This window comes from Hippocampus zosterae, chromosome 17 (genome assembly GCF_025434085.1).
Source record: "Hippocampus zosterae strain Florida chromosome 17, ASM2543408v3, whole genome shotgun sequence".
NCBI classification, from domain to species: Eukaryota; Metazoa; Chordata; class Actinopteri; order Syngnathiformes; family Syngnathidae; genus Hippocampus; species Hippocampus zosterae.
The window spans coordinates 6,057,167-6,081,323 of NC_067467.1; the positions used below are offsets into that span (position 1 = coordinate 6,057,167).

At 44.2% G+C, this 24,157-nt stretch overlaps 2 protein-coding genes across 3 annotated transcripts; both read left to right on the forward strand.

Annotated features, from left to right (window-relative positions):
• The first annotated feature begins 659 nt into the window (after positions 1-659).
• Positions 660-13,022, forward strand: tyk2 (tyrosine kinase 2). 2 transcript variants are annotated; one of them, XM_052049436.1, is made up of 24 exons: positions 660-805; positions 1,898-2,096; positions 2,188-2,311; positions 2,384-2,522; positions 2,592-2,755; positions 3,872-4,226; positions 4,312-4,482; positions 5,300-5,457; positions 5,535-5,652; positions 5,737-5,923; positions 6,781-6,896; positions 6,983-7,144; positions 7,227-7,314; positions 7,978-8,105; positions 8,273-8,408; positions 8,977-9,128; positions 9,215-9,365; positions 9,439-9,530; positions 9,608-9,797; positions 9,897-10,015; positions 11,177-11,349; positions 11,435-11,552; positions 11,655-11,765; positions 11,839-13,022. In XM_052049436.1, the coding sequence occupies exons 2-24, from the start codon at positions 1,910-1,912 to the stop codon at positions 11,965-11,967; spliced, it is 3,468 nt and encodes a 1,155-aa protein (XP_051905396.1). In that variant the 5' UTR covers positions 660-805; positions 1,898-1,909; the 3' UTR covers positions 11,968-13,022. The 2 variants fall into 2 exon arrangements, with proteins under 2 accessions (XP_051905396.1, XP_051905397.1); XM_052049437.1 differs by having other exon boundaries at positions 5,740-5,923.
• Positions 13,023-13,648: 626 nt separating this feature from the next.
• Positions 13,649-22,606, forward strand: raver1 (ribonucleoprotein, PTB-binding 1). The gene is made up of 15 exons (XM_052049450.1): positions 13,649-14,070; positions 14,963-15,029; positions 15,184-15,653; positions 16,632-16,823; positions 17,006-17,126; positions 17,187-17,287; positions 17,405-17,476; positions 18,630-18,708; positions 18,819-18,997; positions 19,441-19,522; positions 19,612-19,745; positions 19,889-19,960; positions 20,075-20,197; positions 20,396-20,461; positions 21,441-22,606. The coding sequence occupies exons 1-15, from the start codon at positions 13,693-13,695 to the stop codon at positions 21,585-21,587; spliced, it is 2,283 nt and encodes a 760-aa protein (XP_051905410.1). The 5' UTR covers positions 13,649-13,692; the 3' UTR covers positions 21,588-22,606.
• Positions 22,607-24,157: the final 1,551 nt, after the last annotated feature.

The window sequence follows — 24,157 nt, forward strand, 5'->3', positions numbered from 1 at the left end:
AATTTCACTCTTTATATTGACATATACTGTAGGTTACAGTAATTCACACCATAAAGCAAGTCTACGCCTTATAAATATGACCGCTTGAAATCATTTTAAAACCCTGTGGTAAATTTAGGTGCCACAAAAATCACTATAGAACAACGCAAGAGAAATTCCTGGAAATGTTGTGTTTTTTCTTATCAGAGACATTTTATGTCATAGTGATTAGTTGCATCTCAACACAACAAAACTAGTCATAAATCTTTGTAGTCATGAAGAGGAAGAAGGGGAAAAAAAGGTGAGCCATGACTCAGTGACCTATTGCATCAAGCTTATTGTGTTTGACAAAGCCAAGACCAACGGAAAGTCCTCTTGTCTTCTGCTGTAGTGTCACTCAAACCAACAGAAAACATCAATCCTATTGCAACCCTATTTACTGAAATTACAGTAACGTTGAATTCATATTTAAATAAAACACTTGTGAAGGATTTAGTCAAAAGCACTTTTGATATTTTTCAAGTGCTTGACTGTGTGTGGATGAGCTGAACAAATGAAATCATGCTTCGTTATTTGCTGTTTTCTACAAAATATTAGAAAATAGTTTCATTTATTAAAGTATGGTGCCTAAATTATCTCTTTTTTAAAATAATTTTCCGTTTTCTGCCTTGGGTGGTGGTGGGGGCTTACGTCACTTCCGGGATTGTTTGAGGAAGTCAACTGCTACGAGGTTTCGAGAGAGCGAATACGACATGGTGGGCTTAATGCTCAATGACTTTTGATGGAAGCCTTAACACCGATTTATAGTTTTGAAACGGATTGAAAGGTAAGGTCCTCGGCTTGGTCTTCTCAGTCATGACGGAGGCACGGCAACAACGTTAAAGTAAAATGACGAGCTTTGCCAATGCAGTTTGTTGTCGACATACAACAGAGACGGTCGTGTTAAGATGTCATCTACGTGTGAATTTCACTCATGCTAATCACCACAATCTTTCGGGATACTGCCGAAACCCTCTATTTTTTGGACTAGTTTACATTTTTGAACCATAGTCACTAATACTTTATTACCTCGAGTTGTTTTTGTATTTTTTAAAAACTGTTGGGTGAATTTGCATGTATCCTGACGCCAATTGTGGTACTGTAATTACTCGTATTGTTCAAGTCTCATCAGAAATTCATTAAGTCTTTTGTTTTCGTTATTAAATTATTTCTATCATCTGCTGTTTTGGAATAGTCACATTAACTGTAAAGAAGAACCAACATCTAGAACCATATTATGTTATTATTCACAAAATTTATACTGCTGGAGTGGCCGTCTGGCGTAAAGGACAGATGTTCAGTGGACTGGATTTTTTTGGGTGAGGGGTGGGGGCGGCTGGTGCAGTGCTATTTAATTTTTTCCCCCTCTATATTTACCCCAAGAGACCAACCGGTCCACAATTTTGAAAGAGCAGGCCATTAATCTATTCATAACATAAAGAGCAAACTCAACCAATCAGTGGTAGAACTGCATGGTTGTCAGGTACAGTCAAGGGTCATGCCTGAAACACAAATGTTAGTATATTGGAATTCTTGTGGTCAATTTTATCCATTATATTCACACAATTACAGGCAAATAACATGTCTGACAAGTTATTGCTGAGCATATCATCCACAGTCATTGTTTAATCAAATCAATTAAGTTGAGCAATGTTCAGATTATGAGTGCGCATTTTTTCATTGAATCCTTCACTCTGGATGGTATGAAAAAACAATGACTTCTCAGTCACAGAAGGAGCTGTGAGCATGTATAGGTACATGCAACATCATAGGTTTATGATACAGTTACGTTCGGATGAATGTTTATGTTAAGCTGTAACGTGTTGTAGTTTATCACTAACCTACGCCTAACCTAACTGTGTGCGTGTGTCTGTAACAGGACTCTGCTGTCATGCCTGTCAGGAGGTGGTCCAAGAGTTCCAAGCGAAGGTCCTCAACGCAATCCCTGGTCACCCCTCAGGATGACGGCCTTCACGTCTACCTCTTCTGGAGCCCCAACAAAGAGCGTTACTTGTCGCACACAGCCGCAGAACAGGTCACCGCGGAGGAGCTGTGCATCTCAGCCGCAGAGGTTGTTGGTGAGAAGAATGACGATTAACTCAGACGCAAATAAAATCACATTCAAATCAAGTTGTGTGAAGTGTGTAACAAACTGTGTGTCTTAAACAGGGATATCACCACTATTCTATGTGTTGTTTGCTCTGTATGACCCCATGTCATGCTGCTGGTACAGTCCAAATCACGTCTTTCACCCAAAGGAGGGCTCCTGTCTTATTCTTCATTTCCGAATGAGGTAGATAATGTCATCATCGCACGCCACAAACCACCATTGTCTCACTACAAACAGCTGTTTCCTTGTGTGCAGGTTCTACTTTCGCAATTGGCACGCATTTAATGACAAGGAGCCAGATGTGGCTCGTTTCACTGTAAAAAGTGTGACGCATGCTGACGACGATGGCCAACCGGTGCTGGAAATCAAATCGGTGGAGTATTTATTTGCCCAGGTGTGTGTCGGACCTCTCAAGGCACATTGCCTCGCCGGTACCCTGACAAGCCCCATCTCTTCCCAACAGGCCAAGTATGACTTTGTGAATGAACTCTTTCCGATGGAGAAATTGAACTCAGAGGAGGAGCTGAGTCTCTTTAAAAACGAGAGCTTGGGCATGGCCATGCTCCACCTCATGCACCTGGCGCTGCTGACGGGCAGCACCTTGCAGCGTGTTGCAAAAAAGACCAGGTAACACCTTTAAGATAGGAACACATGTGCAATCTAATCAGCTGGAGCCAAAGTCCTGCTCTCATGACGTCATAGTCGTCATTTTATAGACAATCAAAACCGAGCTGCAATACAGTATCCATCAAGGCATTTTCTCACTCAAGTGCAAGGCGTGATAAGATTTGTGAAAAAAAAGGTGCTTGTAAAGTCATAATTTTACATGATGAAGCTTGCCATTATATTACAAGCATCGTCTTTTTCTTTAATCTTCGGGGGGAAAAATGTAAAAGTGCAAGGCTGGAGTCATATTAGAAGAAATAAGTCATAAAATTGCAATATGGTCTTAAGTCTTTTTTTTTTAAGACAGAATAATATGACAAAAAGAAACACTATCATGAGCATAAAGTTTAAGAAAAGGTCATAATTCAATGAAATAATATTGCAAAAATATAATCATGATAAGAGTTAAGTCATGTGCTTTTTAGGAATAAATAAATAAATAAATTAATCACCAGGAAGTCATATATTTTTAAAGAGACATGTAAAAAAAAATATACAGGAATATTGTTATTACTGTATATTACAAGGCTGAAGTCAGATACCGATATGCTTCAGAAAAAAACAATACATGCTGATTTATATAGCGCTTTCACAACAGCTGTAACAAAACGGTTAACATAAAGTAAAATAATAAACACACCACATAACATAAAACACAGACAAGGAAAAGGTAATAATATTACACTAATGAAGTTATACTATGAAGTTGTATTTTTCCAAGAATAAAAAGTTATTAAAAAAAAAACAAAGTTATAATATTTCAAGGAAAAGCCACAATATAACAAGATGTCCAGTTCAAATATTGTCAAAATAAAATGGCTTATTTTTTTTCACACAAAAAGGTAAAATTATATCACATTGTAATATTACAAGAAAAAAAGTCATATCATAAGAATTTTTTTTTTTTTTAACTAAAGTCATTACAAGAATAATTTCATACTGTTCGGGGAAAATCACAGACAAAATTATGTATGTATTATACTGTATATGTTTTTCTGTATGAATCAAATGCATTGCTTTGTAATTTTCTGAGTAATATCTGAGGGCAGGGCATATAACAGTGGTGTGTCTTTCCAGTTTTATAAACTGCATCCCAAAGTCTTATGCCAAGCACATATCAGAAGACAAAGTCCTGACAAAGATGAGGCTCCGGTGGATGTTTGAACGATCCATGCGCACCTACCAGAATAATATGGAAGCAAAGAAGCCGGACGTGAAGGAAATTATCTGCAAGTATATCTATGCTCTCGAGTGCTTGGCGCCGCGTTTCGGCTCCGAGACCTTCGTCGTGCGCCACCTGAGGCTGAGCGAGGATGACGAAGACACAAGTCCGGATGCTTCGAGGGGGGACGGCGTGGCGGAAAACGCGCATGAGCTGATGGTATCTGCCAACACGGGGCTTCAGTGGAGGGAAATGATGTCCTCTGAGAAGGTTTGTCATATTGTTGTAGGAAATGTTGATACTTTTTGGTTCTTCCTGACAACCCCACTTTTGCTCGTGTTGCTTCGTCACGTAGGCCAACAGCAACCGTAGCGGCGACTACGGCAGGAAAACCAAGCGAGGTACCAGCCAGCCGAGTGCGGCGGCTCGTGTCGAGTGGACCCCCTTCTGTGACTTCCCAGGAATCATTCACATAGCTGTCAGTGAAGCTAATGTTTGCATTAGCACGCAGGACAATAAGTGTATGGTGAGAGCGCTGCTTATTCATGGTTGGGGACGTATCAAAATCGGATTCAGCGTTATCTTGATTGGCCAAGTATGTTAAAAACATACTAGAAATTCGTTTTTGAAAGTACAACTACTTGAGTACTGAAAAATGAAGGCCACACGAACGCACAGATGATTTTTTAAAATAAATAAATTTATTGTGTTTAGTAGATAACAAAGAAGCAATTCTTTTCCATGGGTGGGAATCATCAATTCATCTGTCCATAATGTTGTCAATGAGTGAATTGGACTTAAAAAGTAGTTAATGATTCATTTCTTATTATATAATCAGAATTAATTGACTCATGTTACTAATAGGCGGGCATCAAGGGCATTTCCATGACAGAATGCTCCAGGATTCTGGCCATCAAGTGTGCAAAGTACAGGTGAACTTAAACTGCTGAGATTCTACACTAAAGCCCGCTGCACGCCGAGCAACACGATCAATTGTGACTGAATCGATCAACCCCCAAAAACTGCAGTCGGCAACTCACGGCCACGCACCAGACGATTGACCCTGGCGCAGATTGCAACGGAAACATCAGGAAACATTTTGCGGTGCCACACATATTTTTGGTAGTGGGGATATCCCCTCCACCACCCTGTCTTTATGCGGAGTTTCCACTAGTTCGCCCATGCATTTATTAATCATTTTTATAAGTCATTTAGACTCCATGAGGTCGCTGTGCGCTTCTGGCGTTATTTTTTTTTTTTTTTGTCTTTACAATGTGAGTGCATCTGTAGGTGGCAGCTGTGCTACTAAGCGCCACTCGTTGTCTTTGTGAATGTGCATGTAGGAGGTTGAGATGAGCTCCAGCCAGGAGGCGCGCTCCTTCATCTCCCTGCTCGATGGATACTACCGGCTGACTGCGGACGCCCACCACTATCTTTGTCATGAGGTGGCGCCCCCGAGGGTGCTGCTGAGTCAAGCTAATGGACTGCACGGACCAATCCAGTGAGTTTTTTTTTTTGTTTTCGCCCCCCCTCTGTGGTACTCTGTAAGCACCACAAACAACTGTGGTGTTTTTCCAGTGATGACTTTGTGCTACACAAGCTGAAAAAGGAGGAAGCTGAAGAAGAAGCTTGCCTCGTGCGTTGGAGTGTTCTCAACTATCACAGACTTGTTTTGGCTGTGCCAAATAAAAACCAGGTGAGTCGCCGCTCTCCTTAAGTCGGAGTCATTGCATCTCAGGCGAGGTGAGCGTTTAAAAAAATATATATTATCAATGGCCAGCAGAATGGATCGATGGCAAGCCACAAGCTATTTTGCATCCAGCATAAAGATTCCGTCTTCACCTTGGATGGCTGGCAGGAGAAATTCTCCAGTGTGAAGGAGCTCACAAACACCCTGAAGGACTACATTCTCAAGTCTGGCACAGACAGCTACACTATTAAAAAATGCTGTCGGCCCCGGCAAGGAGGTTTGTGTTTATTTCAGTGAATCTTCACTTGTATTCATGTTGCGCAGTTTTTTTCAGGCAATAGCATTTCATGATAATGCACAAGGAGATGAACACTTACATAGGTGATTTCACATTGTTCTTCAGGAAGTGTTTCATAAAAAGATATGGAAAAATGCCTGAATAGGAGCCAGAAGAAGAAAATCTTGCTGAATATATTTGTATTGTCAGCATAGAGCATTTAATCTTAATGATTGCAATACATTGAACGATATAATTAATGCACATATTAAATAGTTGTGGCCCCAATGTTGACCCCTGGGGAACACCACACCGAATGCCATGTTTTTCCGACGAATGTTGACCCATTTTTGTGTACCGCACCCTTCCTGTGAATAACCTTTTAACCAGTCGCTACCGACAAAGTCTAAATTTAGAAACTTAAAAAAAAAAACACTAGTTTAGCTAGCCAGTAGCCACTCGTCTACCGGTGGCCATAATTACGATGAATGGATTGGTACTGGAGTGTATAACTTTTTCTTTCCAAGGGTCACATCCAAAAAGATAAATGAATAATTATTATTATTATTACTTTTTGTTTTGAATGGCCAATGGCCCTGTATCCCGTTTGAATATACTCGCTTCTGCACAGCATCAGAATCACTTTAGCTTCACATTCAGAACCAAAATAAGAGCACTCTGTACAAAGTTGACCTTGACATGGAGCAGAAAGTGCAGCAAACAATTGCACTACTGTAACTTGATAGATGACGTTGTAAGTTAAGACTTTTAATGAGCACTAAAAAGTGAAGGTCAAATGTCTGACCGTGTAGTTTGTGTTGTGCCACTGACCACATTTTTGTCTTTGTCTTCCACAGAGATTTCCAACCTCCTCGTCAAGAGGCGCGGTATAGATAGCAGTGCCAGCACGCGGACTCTATCTCCGAACAAATTGGAGCTATGCTTCCAGATCAAGTACAAAGACCTCATTCTGGTGAGAAGCGCATTCCTTGCGCCTTGAAAGCTTTGCAAGTTTCGTTTGACTTGGCTGAGGCGGCGGGGTATTGTGTTTACGGACAGGGGCAGCATTTAGGTTTTGGCACTAGAACTCACATCTATTCGGCGCATCTGCAAGTCGGGCAAGTAGCTGCTGAGCAGGAGGACGACTTGAACGGCGATAAGTACAAGAAGATCCAAGTAGTACTCAAGGTTCTCGAGCAAAGCCATGAAGATATCACATCCGTAAGTGCCCGTCACACTGCGAGCGATCCGGCAAAGTCTCGTCTATCGATTCGAAATCAATATTTTCTTTGGTTTGCTTTAGGCTTTTTTTGAGATGGCGAGTCTGATGAGCCAGGTGTCTCACAATCACCTGGTTTTTGTCCATGGTTTGTCTGTCAACGGATCTGAAAGTGAGAGCACCACATCACAGAGTCTTCTACTTCCATTTTTTGCTACTTCCTTTTTTTTTTTTTAAAGCACTCAGCACTCGTGGTGAAGGGCAAGTTACTGATTACATACTAAAATAGGAAACACGCAAACAACATTTCATAAAACAACATTTCAACCAGATCACTTGGCCGTGACACTTCATCCCTTTACACCACAGGTGTCAAAGTCAAGGCCCGAGGGCCAGATCTGGCCTGCCACACCATTTTATGTGTCCCGTGAAAGCTTGCTAAAGTCTGAACCAAAATTTCAAATTGTCATTATGTCATCCACAGTTACAGTCATTATTCTTGACTTCTGATTGTAAAACTAGTTCTTGATCAACTTGATGTGAGCTGTGTATGTAATATGTAGAGGGGATTAAACATTTATATGGTTTCTCCAAATTCATAATGGCCCTGCAAGGGAAACCGTAACTACAATGTGGCCCGTGACAAAAAACGAGTTTGACACCACTGCTTTTCACCCTTGTGGAGAAGAAATAAATAAATAAAATGATTAACACAGAGGCAAATGCAAAGCACTCGGTTCATCCTACAATGCTCATATTGATCTTCCCGTAGGTCTGATCAATAGAGGTTGATGTGGGAGCAATTAAAGTCAAGCTCTTGCGCCTTCCCTTGCAGACATCATGGTGGAGGAGTTTGTGGAATTTGGGCCTTTGGACGTTTTCCTTCGCAGAGAAAAAGCCAAATTGACGCCTCGCTGGAAATTTATCGTGGCCAAACAACTTGCCAATGCCCTGAATTACCTCGTAAGTTGCACTTGCTTTGTACGCTTTCGATTGGCCGAAGTCAATATCTGTCACTTTAACCCTTTCGGGGACAGCGGATACTACAGCGGATTGCTTCTCGTTTCCAGTGTGCATACATGACATATCTTGACCGGTAGCTAACTCCAATGAGATCTGCATTCTTGTAGGCGACAAAAGGCGTCACCCACGGAAACGTTTGCGCCAGGAACGTCCTGGTGGCGAGGCGAGGTCTGGAACAAGGCACGTCTCCTTCAGTCAAGCTGAGTGACCCGGGCATTGCCGTCAATATCCTGTGCCTTGAAGGTCAGTACCATCGATCACTACAAGGTGATTGAAATCTATTTCAAAATGTTCTGATTTGAAATCATTTTAAAGCGTACTACAATCTACGAGTGTGAATTGAAATGGCCAAACAGGAAGACCATATGATCTGCAACAGATATGATGTCACGGCGCTATAGTATGTGCAAGGAGCCTATTACAAATCTTACTTATCGATATTCATTCCTGCCGGCTCTGTCCCGAATAAACTTGTAAATTAAGTTTTAAAAAATGTGTACGCACCATGGTTTGTCTGTCAACGGATCTGAAAGTGAGAGCACCACATCACAGAGTCTTCTACTTCCATTTTTGCTACTTCCTTTTTTTTTTTAAGCATTCAGCACTCGTGGTGAAGGGCAAGTTACCGATTACATACTAAAATAGGAAACACACAAACAACATTTCATAAAACCTCATCAATAAACTTGTAAATTAAGTTTTTTAAAATGTGTACTGCCGCATTCATAAATCAAATGATCAATAAATACAGCAAAAGGCTCATATCCCAAATCCCAGCAAGTGCTTTTATGTCATCGCCCTCTTACCGCAGAGCGACTCGAGCGTATTCCCTGGATCGCTCCCGAGTGCGTTTACAGCAAGGCGCCCGTCGGCATCGGCGCCGACCAGTGGAGCTTCGGCGTCACGCTGCTGGAAATCTGCAACGACGGCCATCTCCCCATGAGCGACACCACGCTGCTGGAGGTCGGCCCTCCGCCCCCACCCCGAGTTATCACGCTATAGGATATCGTGTCCAAATCGAATCACCTCCATCCGTCTCCTTTCCACAGAAAGAGCGCTTCTATCAGCAAAAGGGCAAGTTGTTGGAGCCGTCCTCCCGGGACCTGGCCATCTTCATCAACAAGTGTCTCTCCTACGAGCCCTTGGAAAGGCCTCACTTCTGCTCGTTGCTCAGAGATCTTATTGACATCATGAAAAAAAGTGCGGCGCCAAAGATTTTCAACTTGACGTGACCACGAGTCTTGGCGTTTCATGCGTCTTATCCTCTGCTCAGATCCTGATATATCCCCCAGCGAAACACTTTGTCCGGCTCACTCCACCGTCTTTCTCAAGCGGCATCTGAAAAAGAGGACCATCTTAGGAAAGGTGACTTCATCTCCGAATGACTGTTTTGCTCCCATCGGCGTCGCTGAAACTAATGGCTCACGTCGTCCCGCCTTTAGGGTAATTTTGGAATGGTGACACTGTACATGTACGACCCCGCCAACGACGGCACGGGGGAGCTCGTGGCCGTCAAGGCTTTGAAACAAGACAACGGTTATTTGCCCAAATACTGGCTGAAAGAGATTGAGACCCTCAAGTCCCTCGATCACACCAACATCGTCAAGTACAAAGGATGCTGCACTGAAATGGGTGAATCCTCGGCTGTCTGATGCTAATCGCTTTCAGAATAGAAACAGCTCCAAAAACTTGGACATTCCTAAACACAAGATTTCTGAACTTCTCTTACAGGAGGACAGGTGGTGCAGCTCATAATGGAGTTCCTTCCGCTTGGCAGCCTGGAAAAATACCTTCAAAAACAAGAGAAAAGTACATCCCAGTGCCTGCTGTTTGCTCAGCAGATCTGCCAGGTGAGCTGTTTACTTCGCGGAGGCTGCGCGGCCTCGTTCAGGATGTTTGTGGCCGTCATGCCTGTTGTGTGGAAGTGAGCGTTTCATTTTGTGCACAAGATGCCAGCGTTTCGTGTGTAAAGTTCAGCGTCGTTTAAATGGATCCACAATGACCTCTTACCTCTTTGAATGTCAGCCATTTAAAAAAAAAAGAACCAATTGAGAGTCAACCCATGTCGAGCGTTCTGACTGATCTTCCTAGATTTACAGAATATTGTTTCGTCACTACGTAAAAACAGATCACATGAAAAATTTGAGTCTGTTTAATTGCGAAAAATGTGACTCTTTTTAAATACAAAAAAAAAGTGTTAGTGTTAGCCAAGTAGTGTTTTTAGTAATCAACGCTGGTAAATGGGTTGGTTTCACCCAAATCAACTCTTTCGCACCAAATTATGTAGAAAACAAGTGATTTGTTAGAAGATGTGTTTTGCACAACAGTGACTTTTATTCTAATTATTTTGCTTTTTTTCCCCACCTCAAACATCTGGACAGTTATTTTCTTCAATAAAATACCAACAATATCAATGAAAATGTGCTTATTTGCCAACATAATGTATTTACAAATATTCACTGGTGTAACCGTTTTACATTAGACAAACTTGACTATTCGCATGTTATTTATTTAGTAGTAGTAATATTAAGTAGTGTGTGCGTGTATTGTGCCATGCATGTGCGTATGTATATGTGATCATTTCTATTTTTACATGAAAATAATCTCTGTCATCTTTGACTTCTTTTGCGACACTCTTTATAGCAGTTTTAGCATGACAAAACACTTTTCAGACGTCTGCCATGTTAACAGCTCCAAGCATAATTTTTATACAGTGTGATCTCATTCAAAAGAGACTCAATGTTGCCATCGGCTGGCCATAGTTTTTTTCTTTTTGCTTTTAAACTTTCCCATTTTAAAGATCAAACCAGAATTGGATAACACTTTCCGGCCATTCCCAGGAAAAATGTATTGATTGCAACTGACGTTGAACGCGCTCCTCGGGTTCCCGTTGACAGCATTTTACATCAACGGCTCTCAGAGTCAAAGAAAATCTCTTTTGCCCTTTGGGTCTTTGGTCTGGAATATACTGTCTGACAAGTCACCATATTTCATCTCATGTGTTTTCCTAGGGGATGGAATACTTGCACTCAAAGCGGTACATCCATCGGGATCTCGCTGCACGTAACATCTTAGTGAAAAACGACAGCTTGGTGAAGCTCGCCGACTTTGGCCTGTCCAAATATATCCCTGAGAATGACACCTATTACCGTGTGTCCGAAGACGGTGACAGTCCAGTGTTCTGGTGAGTTTGTAACACACACACACACACATACACAAATTTCACCATTATGGCACTTATTTAATACTTTGTGGTATATCCTTTACAGGTATGCCCTTGAGTGCCTGAAACTAAACAAATTTTCATTTCGCTCCGATGTTTGGTCCTTTGGCGTGACGCTGTATGAGATTCTGACCCGCTGCGACCCGAGCCAAAGCCCGCCAGTGGTAATGCCGTCTTTGGCCTCCTGGTGCCAGCGCTAAAAAAAAACAAAAACGCAAATTTGCGCGTGCCTCCAATTTAAAAGTACCATGTCCTCTGTATTGTAGAAGTTTGGCAAGATGGCGGGGTTATCCCCCAGAGAGATGAACGTGAATGTGCTCATCGGCTTGTTGGAGCGGCGGAAGCGTTTGCCTTGTCCCGCAGACTGCCCCTCTGAGGTAACGAAAATCATGACATCTATTTTAGAGCTCTAACGGGTGTTGATAATACTCTATATTTCCCCGAGAACAGCTGAGGAGTCTGACCATGCAGTGCTGGGATCAAGATCCTGCAGAAAGGCCATCGTTTTATTCCCTCTTTGAGCAGTTGGAAGCCATTCGCTCACAAACAAGTGTTGACTTTTTTCGATCTGGACTTTAATCTACTTGCGTGAATACCACTTAGGAATACTTTTACAAATGGCAGCTTACTCCAATTGTGGGATTCAGATTCAGAAAACTTTATTTATCCCCGTGGGTTAATTAGAGTTGTGTGTCGTCATGAGAGACAAGGAACATCATGAGGAAAAGGTCCATAGACCGAAATACTGTCAGCTTACAAGTATTGGTTGTTGAATGTTTGTACATTTTACAGGGTTGTAACATTTTGCATTTCATTGTTTTTTTTTTTGTTTTTTGTTTTTTTTAAACAAACCATTAAATAGTTTATGGGTTTAACAAATATGGCGCCATAGTTGGCAGCCGTCTGCGAAGAGCTCTGCTTTTTTGTTGTTTTGTCTTCCTTTGTGTGGACCTGTTGCGGACTGTTTTTCAGCATTTTGTACATGATGATTGTCGCAGGAAAAATCTGCGCTTGATGGTTGCGCCTTCTCGGAAACACGTGTGTACCAGCACTGATTTTGAAGGGGAGGAATGTCGGTGCTATCTGTCATCGTTTGACAGGCCGCTTGTTTTTTGCTCATGTAAGTGGCAGCATTCCCGTTTTGTTCAGCGGTGATGTCGGTGCTGTTGGACAGTCTGCGTTGGTGGGGCTGGATGGATGATGGCTCCTGTAGCTGAAGATGAGAGAGGAACGTTGGCGTGAAGCGCGGATGCGTATTTGGACCTGAGAGTCAGCGCTTGGAGTTGAAGTAGACTCACATGGGACAGGAGAAGTGAACTAATATTTTTTCTTGTGAATGGACGCTACGGCTTCTTGTTTACTTTCAAACTTAGCTTGTGGCAGACGTGTGCACATTTAGAGCACGAGGTCTCTGATCCACTGGTGAAAGGCCACTTTGAATCTCTGCTCTTTCATTAATAATTGCTTCAAACAACAAGGTGTATGCTGTACTATAGTTATGATTTCATGGCTGTCCATGTCTTATGTATTGTTATATTAGCATATTTTTTATTGACTATATTACTGTTCTGTAAAGCACTTTGTTACAGCTGCAGCTGTTGTGAAAGCGCGATATAAATAAACATGTAATGTATTGGGAGTATCTCTTTTTTTCACCATTGCATAATGCAATGCACATTCACAATTGTTGGCACCAGCAATATCTTTGGGATAATTTGGACCAAGCTTCTACAATCAAGTTTCCAGAAGTGTCCCATGTAGGTATACACTTGTAACAGTTACCAGGAGGTTTTTGTTTAATTTACATTGAATAATTTATTGAACATTTTCAGCACACACCTGACACACCCGTTAATGACATTTGACAAACAATAACATGCACTGTGAAGGATGTGGGTAAATTTGCAAAAGACACGGCAAGAACTTTATAGTCAAGATTTGTGTCAAGGAGTCCTCAAGAAGCTCGAACACTAGAATGTGTAAATGCTGAAAGCAAGAAATTTTAATCATGACTTCATATAGCCGTTCCACCCCAAAACTATACCTGTTTAAACAGCCAACCCTGTAAAAAGGACTCCCAAATATATATCTTAGTTAAAAACGGAAATTATAGAAATCAGGTAAATGAATAAAAATATTGGTCAGAATTTTAATTAAAATATATTTTTTAAAATCCGATCTTCACCCTGGGTTCTTCTGGTTTGCGCAGAGCACAAACACCCGTGACCCCACCTAATGACGTCACGCACCCCTCGTCCAATCAGACGGCGATTGACCCATGTGTGTATTGTTTAAACTGCTCAAATGCGACTGGCTTTTCCACCACAACCAAAACTTCCAACAAGTCGAGCGATGGCGGCCATCGTGTCTGTGAGTACAAGCGCCAAAGAAGAAAACACAGACGCAGTGCTCGGCTTCGTCGCCCGTCCGCTCCACGAAAAGTACGACCTCGCTGCACCCGCCGATCGCGAAAAGTGGATGCTCGGAGAGCGCCGGCATTCGGAGCTCGAAGCCGGCGAAGAGGTCCCGACAGTGGGACGCAAGGGCCGGCGTCGGGCCGACGAAGACTTAACACCGCTGAGCCCCCAAGAGATTCAGAGCCGCCTGGAGAGAACTCGACGGGAGTTTTACAACCGCAGGAAGATTATCATAAAAAATCTGCCGTGTGACATCAGCAACCAGGCAAGCATGAAGACTTTTAGTGATTGATGTGACAGGGTTTGTTTGGAGAGTCAGTGTTAACCTAGCTACTCTTGTTAGCCTTCTGGCCAATGAACACAAGGTAGTTTATTAATGTTAATTTGCACCCTTTTGCCTACATTGAACCGCCCCTCTTAAATCAGCCACACTTTACAGTACGAATTAAGTGAATGGTTGTACATTGTACTTGTAGTAATGCGTTCGTGTTTAAGCCCCGCCGGACTGATAACTGTCAAGTGTGATTTGAGCCGTCAGGCCTCGCCAGTGTCCACGCCGGGGAATTTCATTTCATTAAACAACAGCCCCTGTCACAAATGTGGATTAGTAACACCCAACGTATCAATTTATATTACTTTTACGTTGGCCCAGTGTCAGATTTTAACCACACTAATCGGTCTGATAAAACTTAGGATGCCATATTGTGCTACTCTCCCTCCTCTCCCCCTGTTTTGGAACGTGCGTGACTCGTGGGGAGCAGTGGGGCCTGCGGGTGGTACCATTGTTCGGGAAAAGGGGGGTGTTAGTAGTTGGTGGGGTTTCGAGATGCGAGTTTCGTTCAAACAAAAGGTGGAAGGCGTGCGGACAAAACGCTTCAGAAAGTGCTCGACAGCATCGCCGTTTGGTTATGAATGGACAAACGCAACGTCGAACAATTTTCTCCTCCCAACAGAGTCTGTCATTGTCCTCGTCGCCCCTTCCCAGCAACCTACTTCACCCCCACGGATCACGAAAATAAAGAATTAAATTAAGACGGCCAGCGTTTTCCATCAGAATGTAGATTTATTTATGGGGGTATTTGCATTTTTCAATATTCATTAGTTAATGTATTTATTAATATTTCTTTTATTCATTTATTTTGCTCTTTCTATTCCAGGAGGTTCACGATCTGCTGGCCAACTATGACTTGAAGTACTGCTTCGTAGACAAATATAAGGGCACAGGTTGGTCATCTGTGTACTTGAAAATTAAATAAATAAAATCTGCACGTGAAAGTTTAGAACATCCGATTATATTGTAAAGCCATATTGCGCACCCCAAGTTCAATATTAGCTTTGTAGCTCGACTAACATTCTTATTATCTCCCTCGCCCGACAGCCTTTGTGACGCTGCTCAACGGCGAGCAGGCGCAAAGTGCCATCAAGGAGTTCCACCAGCATGCGCTCCGCGATCGGGACATCTCCGTGCAGCTGCAGCCCACCGACGCCCTGCTGTGTATCGCCAACCTGCCGCGCTCCTTCACTCAGCAGAAGTTCGAGGAGCTGGTGCGCCCCTTCGGTAATCTGGAGCGCTGCTTCCTGGTGTACCGGGCATCCAACGGCCACTCCAAGGGCTACGGTTTTGTGGAGTACATGAAGAAGGACTCGGCGGCCCGGGCTAAGTCGGAGCTGCTCGGGAAGCAACTGGGCTCGCGCATGCTTTACGTGCACTGGACCGAGGTGGGCTCGCTCACGTACCCGATGCTGCACTCTAAGTGTCTCTGTGTGGACCGGCTGCCTCAGAGTGCCGTGACTCCACAAGACCTCCGCAACGCGCTGGCTGATGCCCACCCACCAGTTTTCTGTCAGGTCAGACTTGCCGCACATTGATGCAGTGATGCAACATTACAATGTTTAGAACCCCCTACACACTCCACGGTGACTGAGATTTGACAGTTGGCGTGTTGTGGTGTAGTTATCTCATGAACTGCTACTTCTCCAAAATATTTTCTCCCTTCGGCTACAGTCCGGCTTTCCCGTTCAAAGTACAACTGCGGTTCATAGTCACGCAAGTGATGGATTTTATCCCCGTTCAGTATTTCTAGGCTGCCATAGAAGTTAAACATTCCAGAAATGTCTTCCACCATATGGCATTGTTGTTTATTTGTGCTAACTCATTCGCTATTCGGGGTAATGGCGCCACTTGCTGCTTTGGAATGCCCTTGATTGGCAGCTAAATGTTTCAATGTTTTTGTTTTTTTTTTCACGTGTAAAGACAACAAAAAATAGTGTACATTTGACCTGATGGAAGAGGATGTTGTGTGGTGGCCGAGAGAGGGGATGGGGTTGGGGGTGGGGGGGGGTGGGGGTTCCATGTGTATCTCTCACCGCCAATCACCTTTAGCTCAGATTGCTTGTGGGCCGTTGCTGGTTTCCATGGTGATGACCCCCTGACACCCCCAGGTGGTGTCATTCAGCAGACGTTTCTGGAATGACAGAGTACATCTCTTTTGAGCACGCGTGGCCGCTCATTTTCTGGTATCTTTTTAGTGTTCATTCTACAGATTGAGATTTTAAAAATGGAGGTGGGTGGGGGGGGGGGGTAATTGTAGTTTTTATTTTCACAATTGTAACTACTGTGGTACTCGTGTATTGATGCACTGAGCTCTTGTGGTACGACGGCAGTGTTTCATTGTGTGTGTGTGTGACAAAGCTGAACAAAGGCAAGGCTGGCTTACTCGCTTTTTTTTTTTTTTTTTTTTTTAAACAAGCACATATTCAAGGGGGAGTGGTTGCTTGTAGATTTTGTTTTGAAATGACCTGTGCCTCCACCTCTCCCCTCCGTAGTTGGCTCAGGGACAAGATGGAAGTTTCCGGCGCTTCGCCGTGCTGGAGTTTGCTACGGCTGAGATGGCCGAGGAAGCTCAGCAGCTGTCAGATGGCCGTTTGCTGGGCGGCACTCGCATCAGAGCGTCCTTCTGTGCCCCCGGTCCACCCGGCCGGAGCATGCTCGCCGCTTTGATCGCAGCCCAGACCATGGTAAGTGCACCAGACCCACTTTTTGAGACGGCGTTTCCTCGAAAGTTGGCTGCAGTCAGTGCATAGGGAATCCCGGTTGACCTCCACTTCGTCCGGAACTTATTTTTCTAAACTTTGTATTATCTAGACAAAAAGTTTAGTTGTTTATGTGCGCACGATCTAATGATCCAACCCCCCCACAGTCTGTGAACAGGGGCAAGGGTCTCCTTCCGGACCCCAGCACCATGCAGATCCTCTCGGGTCTCAACAACCCGGCCGCCCTCCAGATGCTGCTCAACCCTCTGTTGCAGAGCCACAAACAAGGTGAACTGAACGAACTTTATTCTCCGTTTGCACCGCCGCGCCTGACGTCCCGCTGCACAGGTCTCCTCGGGGCGGCCCCCTCCATGCCGCTGCTCGCCAACCCGGCTCTCCCTGCCATGCTGCTCCAGTTGCTGCTCCAAAATCAGGCGAAAGCCCAGCAGGTGCCAACAGCCTTTTTTTTCCCCCCCTCTCTCATCTCGACCCTTAAGCACTCAGACGGTGTTGATTCATCCTTCCAACACACTCATTCCCTCCTCTCCTTCCCACTTTTCCATCAGCAAGCCTTTCTGGGAAATCCTCTTCTTTGGGCTCAGGTGCTGTACGGTCACAAAGGCCCTCTAGTAGCCTGTGTGAGTGCTAATGGTGTTTGTGCCTGACCGTGTGAAGTGCTTTCTTCCCATTCACACCCCCAAAACACCTTCCCATAACAAACTTAGCACATGCGCTCACCCGCCGCTTCATTAGGTACGCCTGCTTCGTCTAATGAGATCAAAAACAAGCGCGATGAAAGATGAGAGTGCTGGTTTTTGGAGAGAAGTTAGTGTCACGTGCGTCTGATTGAGGCGTTTAGCTTATTTAGCTTCACAACAAATCCATCGGTGCAAATGCTTCTCAATCTTTAAAAAAAAAAAAAAAGAAAGAAAAGAGTCTTCTCAATTGAAAATACACCACGGCTCTCTTCACATTGGCATTTTGCATCCAGGAGGTGTAGCATTTTTTTTTATTCCTTCCTCCTTTGCACATGTTGATAGAAGCTGTTGTTTAGGAGAGAAGTGTGGAAGTCTCCATTGATCGGCATGAGAGCGCCGGGAGTCGTAGATGTCGCGATTACAGCATGCATTAGATCGCTCACGTTTGCTACGGGCAACCGTAGTATTGTAACAGCTGAAAGTTTGTTTGTTTGTTTATAACACGCAGGCAGAAAAAAAAATGTGGAGCAAACTTGCCATGAAAAGTATTCAGATAAGAAAAAAGAATGTTTGTCTGACAATGGAGAAATTCCCAATAATTTTCATTAATTATTATTATAGAAAATGTATTATTAATAGTATGAATTTAATTATTCCTATTTAAATATAATGTAATTACATTAGACAAACGTAATATCTTAAATATTATTATTAATAGAGCTTTCTATATTTCCATTAAGCACAAACGCATTCGCTTACTGTCAATCTGAATGAGCAAAGATCTTGTCACGATATCATTTTCCACGTTTGGCAATTTAGCTGGTGTACCTAAAGTTGACTGGGGAGTGCATTTGAATCATACCTTGATGGGATGAATTCTTAGTTGACTTGTCGTGATACAATCAGTATAAAGTGCTACAAGCTAACAAAATGGCGGTGAGTACTGTAAAGGTTGTACTGATTCCGCCGTCCGTGTTTTTTTTTTTTTTTTTTTTGCGTGGTATGTGAGTTTTGAGTGCTTTAACCACAGCTGGACAGCATGTGACCTTCCCTTGCCACTCAGACTCTGCTCTTTTTCTCCTCTGCCCAGCAGGCAGGACTCCTGCCCGAGACTCCTCTGGCCCCACTGCCCGTCCAGCAGGGACTCCATCTGCTGGGAGATCTGCCTCAAGGTCCGACACAGCCCCCAATGTCACCCCCCTATGGATTAATTTCTGAAATGAAAAGGTCTGGGGGTTTTTTTGTTGTTGATTTTTTTTCTTCCCCGTACTCTAACACACAGGTGGCGTAGTCTCAGGTCTGGACCCCCTACCCGCATTGAAGCAGGCGCCTCTGAGCCGCGCGATGACAAGGGATCAGGAGTCTCCCGGCTTCCCGCAGACTCCCTCTCCCACTCTGCAGCGTCTGTCTGTGCCTCTGCCGGGCTGCATGATGGCGCCAGACGGCCTCGCGGCGCGAGCGGTGAGGCCGCACCGCCCCGGCAACCCCACCGAACTCGATGCCTCATTTGGCCGTTTAATCTTCTGTCATTTCCCCTCTCAAGTCGACGCTCAACCACCCCATGCGCAATTTGAAACGGCCTCCGTTAAAAATAGAACAATTTTCCAACGTATACTTTTGAAGTCTACGTTCCATGCATTTTCAGTTCTGTGAAGAGTCCGATGGTTCATTCGAAAACACGGCGGCGGTGCTAGAAATGAATTCACGTACAGCCAAGCTCCACAAAATCGACAATTCTCTTTGAAATAATTAAAAAAAAAACTTATTAATTAGGATTCAGCAATCTTCGTTTCTTCGCATGAACTCATTCACTCCCAAAGACGTTTTTAAACGTCTTTTCAGACTTGGTCGAGAATTGGCTGGTACTGAATGGGTTGTTAATTGGAGTTCGTCCCCCCCACCAGGTCTCCATCCTGGGAGACCCATCGAAAGACGTGACTCCTCCCCAGACTTCCTTTCTCTCCGCCAACAATGCGTTTCCCTCAGGTGAGTCGACCCCGTCTGTCCAAACGTTCCTCTCAGAGTCTCGATGTCTGATGGCCGCCTCCCTCCACGTTGGCTCACGGTCCTCCCAGGAGCCAATTGCAGACCTCACCCATACAAGAGACCCACGCTAAGTAATGTGTCCAACCAACACCTCGCCATGCACCCCAGCTACAACCTGCACTACCAGGATTCTCACAATGCAGAATATCCTCCTCTTCACCGAGTAAGCGCAGTACAAAAGGGGGCGTATATACCGTCAATTCCAATTCAACATGTCGCGCTTGTCGCTTGCATTTGACATCCTCCATGTTGGATGTGTTCTGCAACTCATTAGCTGAGTTCTTCAACCTGGTGTTTTGTGGTCAGGAGCTGCTGCAGCACTTGTACGAGGAGCAAGAGAATCACCACATGGGTGACTCGACATGCTTCGGACAGCAGGTAGACACCCCCCCCGCCACCCCCTCCTGAATTATCTGAATGAGATGAAATTTATGGCACCGTGGCCGAAGTGTGACAAACGACGCCACCTTTTTTTTTTTCTGGTTTGGTCAGCTCTCTCATCCGTCAGACTTGAACCAGCCCCACTTCACTTTGCCGCCCAGCCCGCCCCCGTCCTCGTATTTCAGCTCGGACGCCTCCGCTAATGGCTGCCTGCCTCCCAGCCAGCTTAATAGGGTGAGTCTCAAGCTGATGTCACTTTTTCTTTCTTTCTTTTTTTTTTTTTTTTAAAGCCTTCTCTTTAATGTAACACTATTGATTTTCATATGTGCGTGCGAGCGGCTGTAGCAAAGAAAAAGCCCATGTTCAATCACCACTGCAGAAGATTGTGTAGTAAAGCACACCCAGTCAAAGTATTTTTCCCCCCCACCCCAGGCCGTGGGGATGCCTCCTGTGAGCCACACCTCTGGCTACCCTCCAGGACTTGTCAACACAATGAAGGTAACCCCCCCTCTTTTTATATAATGATAAGTCTAGAAGAGCACAGACACTTGCAACACCTAAAAATAATAATAAATCATGATTGAAAAGTGGGCGGCCCGGTAGTCCAGTGGTTAGCACGTCGGCTTCACAGTGCAGAGGTACCGGGTTCGATTCCAGCTCCGGCCTCCCTGTGTGGAGTTTGCATGTTCTCCCCGGGCCTGCGTGGGTTTTCTCCGGGTGCTCCGGTTTCCTCCCACATTCCAAATACATGCATGGCAGGCTGATTGGACGCTCTAAATTGTCCCTAGGTGTGAGTGTGAGCGTGGATGGTTGTTCGTCTATGTGTGCCCTGCGATTGGCTGGCAACCGATTCAGGGTGTCCCCCGCCTACTGCCCGGAGACGACTGGGATGGGCTCCAGCACCCCCCGCGACCCTAGTGAGGATCAAGCGGTATGGAAGATGAATGAATGAATGAATGAAAGGATTGAAAAGTGTTTGACTTGGAAATTAGGACGCGCCTACCAGTCGGGATCGCAAGTGCGTTTGCTTCAGACAAGGTGGTACTTGGAGAGCTAATTTAGAATTTAATAACCCCGCCCCGCTTCAAGAAGTTTTAAACTCGTATACCGATAACAATAATGAGAGTTTGAAAGTTGATTTAAAATTTTTTTTTTTTTTGGGTGACGGTGCCAGAAGTTTGGGACTGAATTTTTTACTTTAAGCAAATCTTATACACGGGGAAAATTCGCATGATTCAACGTTTTACACCAGGTCGCACTATCGGTACAAAAGTGTCTAGCACCAACGAAATGGCTACGTCAGGGATATTTTTCCACCTTTGCCACTTGAACCACACCCAGAGAAGGTAACAAATTGCTGACATGGCATCCCCCCGCCCCCACTGGATGGAGTAAAGGATGCCGGCATCCAGCCCCCTCCAAATTCATTTTTTTCATACCAGGAACTCAGTTTCCCTTCAACGCCTCCCCATTTTAGACCCCCATCGGGAGCCACAAGCGCGTCTTCTCCCCCCTCATCCCGTCTCCGGAGCCGAGCCCCGAGGGCGGCTATGTGGGCCAGCATTCCCAAGGTCTGGGCGGCCATTACGCGGACTCCTACCTGAAGCGCAAGCGCATCTTCTAAAAGGGAAAACAACACAAAATGGCGCCGGGGAGAAGCCAGGATGTGACGAGATCGACACTGACTGGAGGTTCTTCCAATTATCTCCTCTTGAAATTACCCCCCCCCCTCCTCCCCAACTCCTTTTTTGTTTGTGTACATATAATTTTAGTTTTTTGGTTTTTTTTTTTAAATAGCGCTTTACATTTCTTGTTGGTGGGAGTTGATGATGTTTACCAGCAGGGACCTTACAAAGTTAAGCTAATCAAGTCATTTGTTTTTTTTTTCCTCCTTGTTTGACGTGTAAGCAAATAGTTTGGCCAGTATTTTGATTGTCACTGAAGTCCGATACTGATGTCTTCCACACTATTCAGATAAAGGGATGCCTTCGTTGTGAACCTGTCTTATGGTGCCCCCCCCCCCCCTTTCCTTTTGCACTCCACCCAACACGGCTGCCTTGACAGAATTGTAGAAAGAAAAAAAAGTATTCTGAGCTTGTTTCATGTCGTTTACTTGTCCTTTGATTGGCACCTGAGGAGTTGTCTTGTCCCCCACTTTCCACGAGTTGAATGCATTCGGAGCGCACTAGTCACGCTGCTTGTTTTTTTTTTTTTTGTTTGACAGGTTTTAAGCGCTTAAGTCCTCTGGCAGTCCAAACAATTCACCATGTTTTTTTTGTGTGCATTTTTTTAAACGTATTTTACTTCAAGTGAACAGTTTGATTATGAAGAACCCATTACCTCCATGCAAGAAGACGACTGACTATCCTGAGCCTTGACGCCGCCACCACCTCTTTGGTGGTCTTTTTATTTTGCTGTGTAAATAGTTTTCATTCCTTTCTCTCTTTTCCCGAAATGTTTGTGTTCCACAGCCAGAATGTCTTCTGGTCCGGTGCTTCTGAATGATTTTGCAGCTTGTTCAAAGGCCGAGAGACACGGTCCAAAAACTCGATTTCACTTGATTGTAACCGCTGTCTCTTCCATGGTCACCTTTGTAATTTTTGTGTGAGAGAAAGAGAGAAAGTAAATATTATTTAAACGCAATCTGCTGTCACTTCATTTTTTTATAATATGGAACAATTGCTACCTTTCAAGTAAACGCATCCGACTGTTGATGGTTTACTTGAAAGGTGCTTTTAGAAAAATCGTTTGAATCGTCGTAATAGGGACTTATTGCCATGGCAACCACACGTCCCTTTTCTGTAGCCAGTCCACCAGCTGGCTCCGTTACCGCTAATGCAGCAAGTTGAAAGCTTTTGAAATCAAGTGTTTGAGAGACTTAGGTTAGCACCGATTGACACGCTGTAACCTTCACCCTCCACCCGTAGGGGGCCCTCTCGTGCAAAACAATTGGACGCTTTCAAGTTGACACTGCCAAACAAACGGACTGTTTTGACTCGGTTTGGCCTTTGGTGAGTTACGTTGTCCACTTTTCCAAACTGAAATCCACCGTACCGTCAACGTACTTTTGTATTAAGCGCCTAGCACGGTGTGTGTCCGTCACAAAGAGATTCTCTTTAAACGGTGACGCCATGAAGTGGAAGTGAAGCATCTGCGCGGTAAACGAGTCAAGTTCTCATCGAGGCCCAACAGCTGCTGCCCGAGCTGGGAGCTTTGCTTAAGGTGCCCTTGCCCCCATTCGTGTGCCCCCCCCCCTCTCCTGTTATCAGGTGGCGGGAGGCCCGCGGGCGCCTCTAATGTAACCCATTAGAGGCGTGTAAAAGCGTCGGGGGGTCGGCATGAATATTTAGCAGCTTGTTGTGGATGAGGGAAGAATAATTGCCCTCAACGCTTGATAACGAGCAGATACGGAAAAAGAAAAAAAAATTAACTAGAGGGGGTGGGCGGACGGGGTATGCCAGGGCAGTGCCTGGCTTCAATTTCAAACCGGGGATGCCAAATGCAATGATGGGTCATTATCCATTGTGTTGAAGCACATAATGTATCAAAAATCAGTTATTCTGTACACTCTATTTGGTTGTGCCATAACCATATATTTTTTTTATGAAGTACAGTATTGTAGTGTGCTACTTTTTAAAAATTTAAAACTGATTACAAACTTTTTTTTCGTGAGGGTGGGAGGCCTGAACAGTCATTCTCCTCTCCCCCACACACACACTTCAGTCGACACATAGTTTACCTCATTTTGTGAACAGGGTCACAGAACATATTTAATTTGTAATGCAAACCTTCACTCTATTGGTATAGAAGCAATTCCAAAGTTACTTTGAAATATGTGCCCTCGAAGTCATTGGGTCAAATGAAGTTTCAGCCGATTCAGTAAGTTCCTGTTGACATGATTGACATCGGAAAGAAGCCCTGGAGCATTGCGGCACTGAAATGTTGGTATAAAATATGAGCTCAAAGGATGAAAGATTTGGATAAAGTTCTTCTCCAGGACGATCTTGCTTTATTCACTTTAAAAAAAAAATCAATTTAAAAAATACCGCAGAATGATACGGCTGGTTGGTTTATTTCCAGCCCGGCTGTCATTACGATCGCGGCGGCTCACCAGCGGCCGGCTTTATTTCTGTCGTATTTGTCATCTTGAATGCTCTCAGACCTGCAGCTCATACAGACGTGGATACTATATTC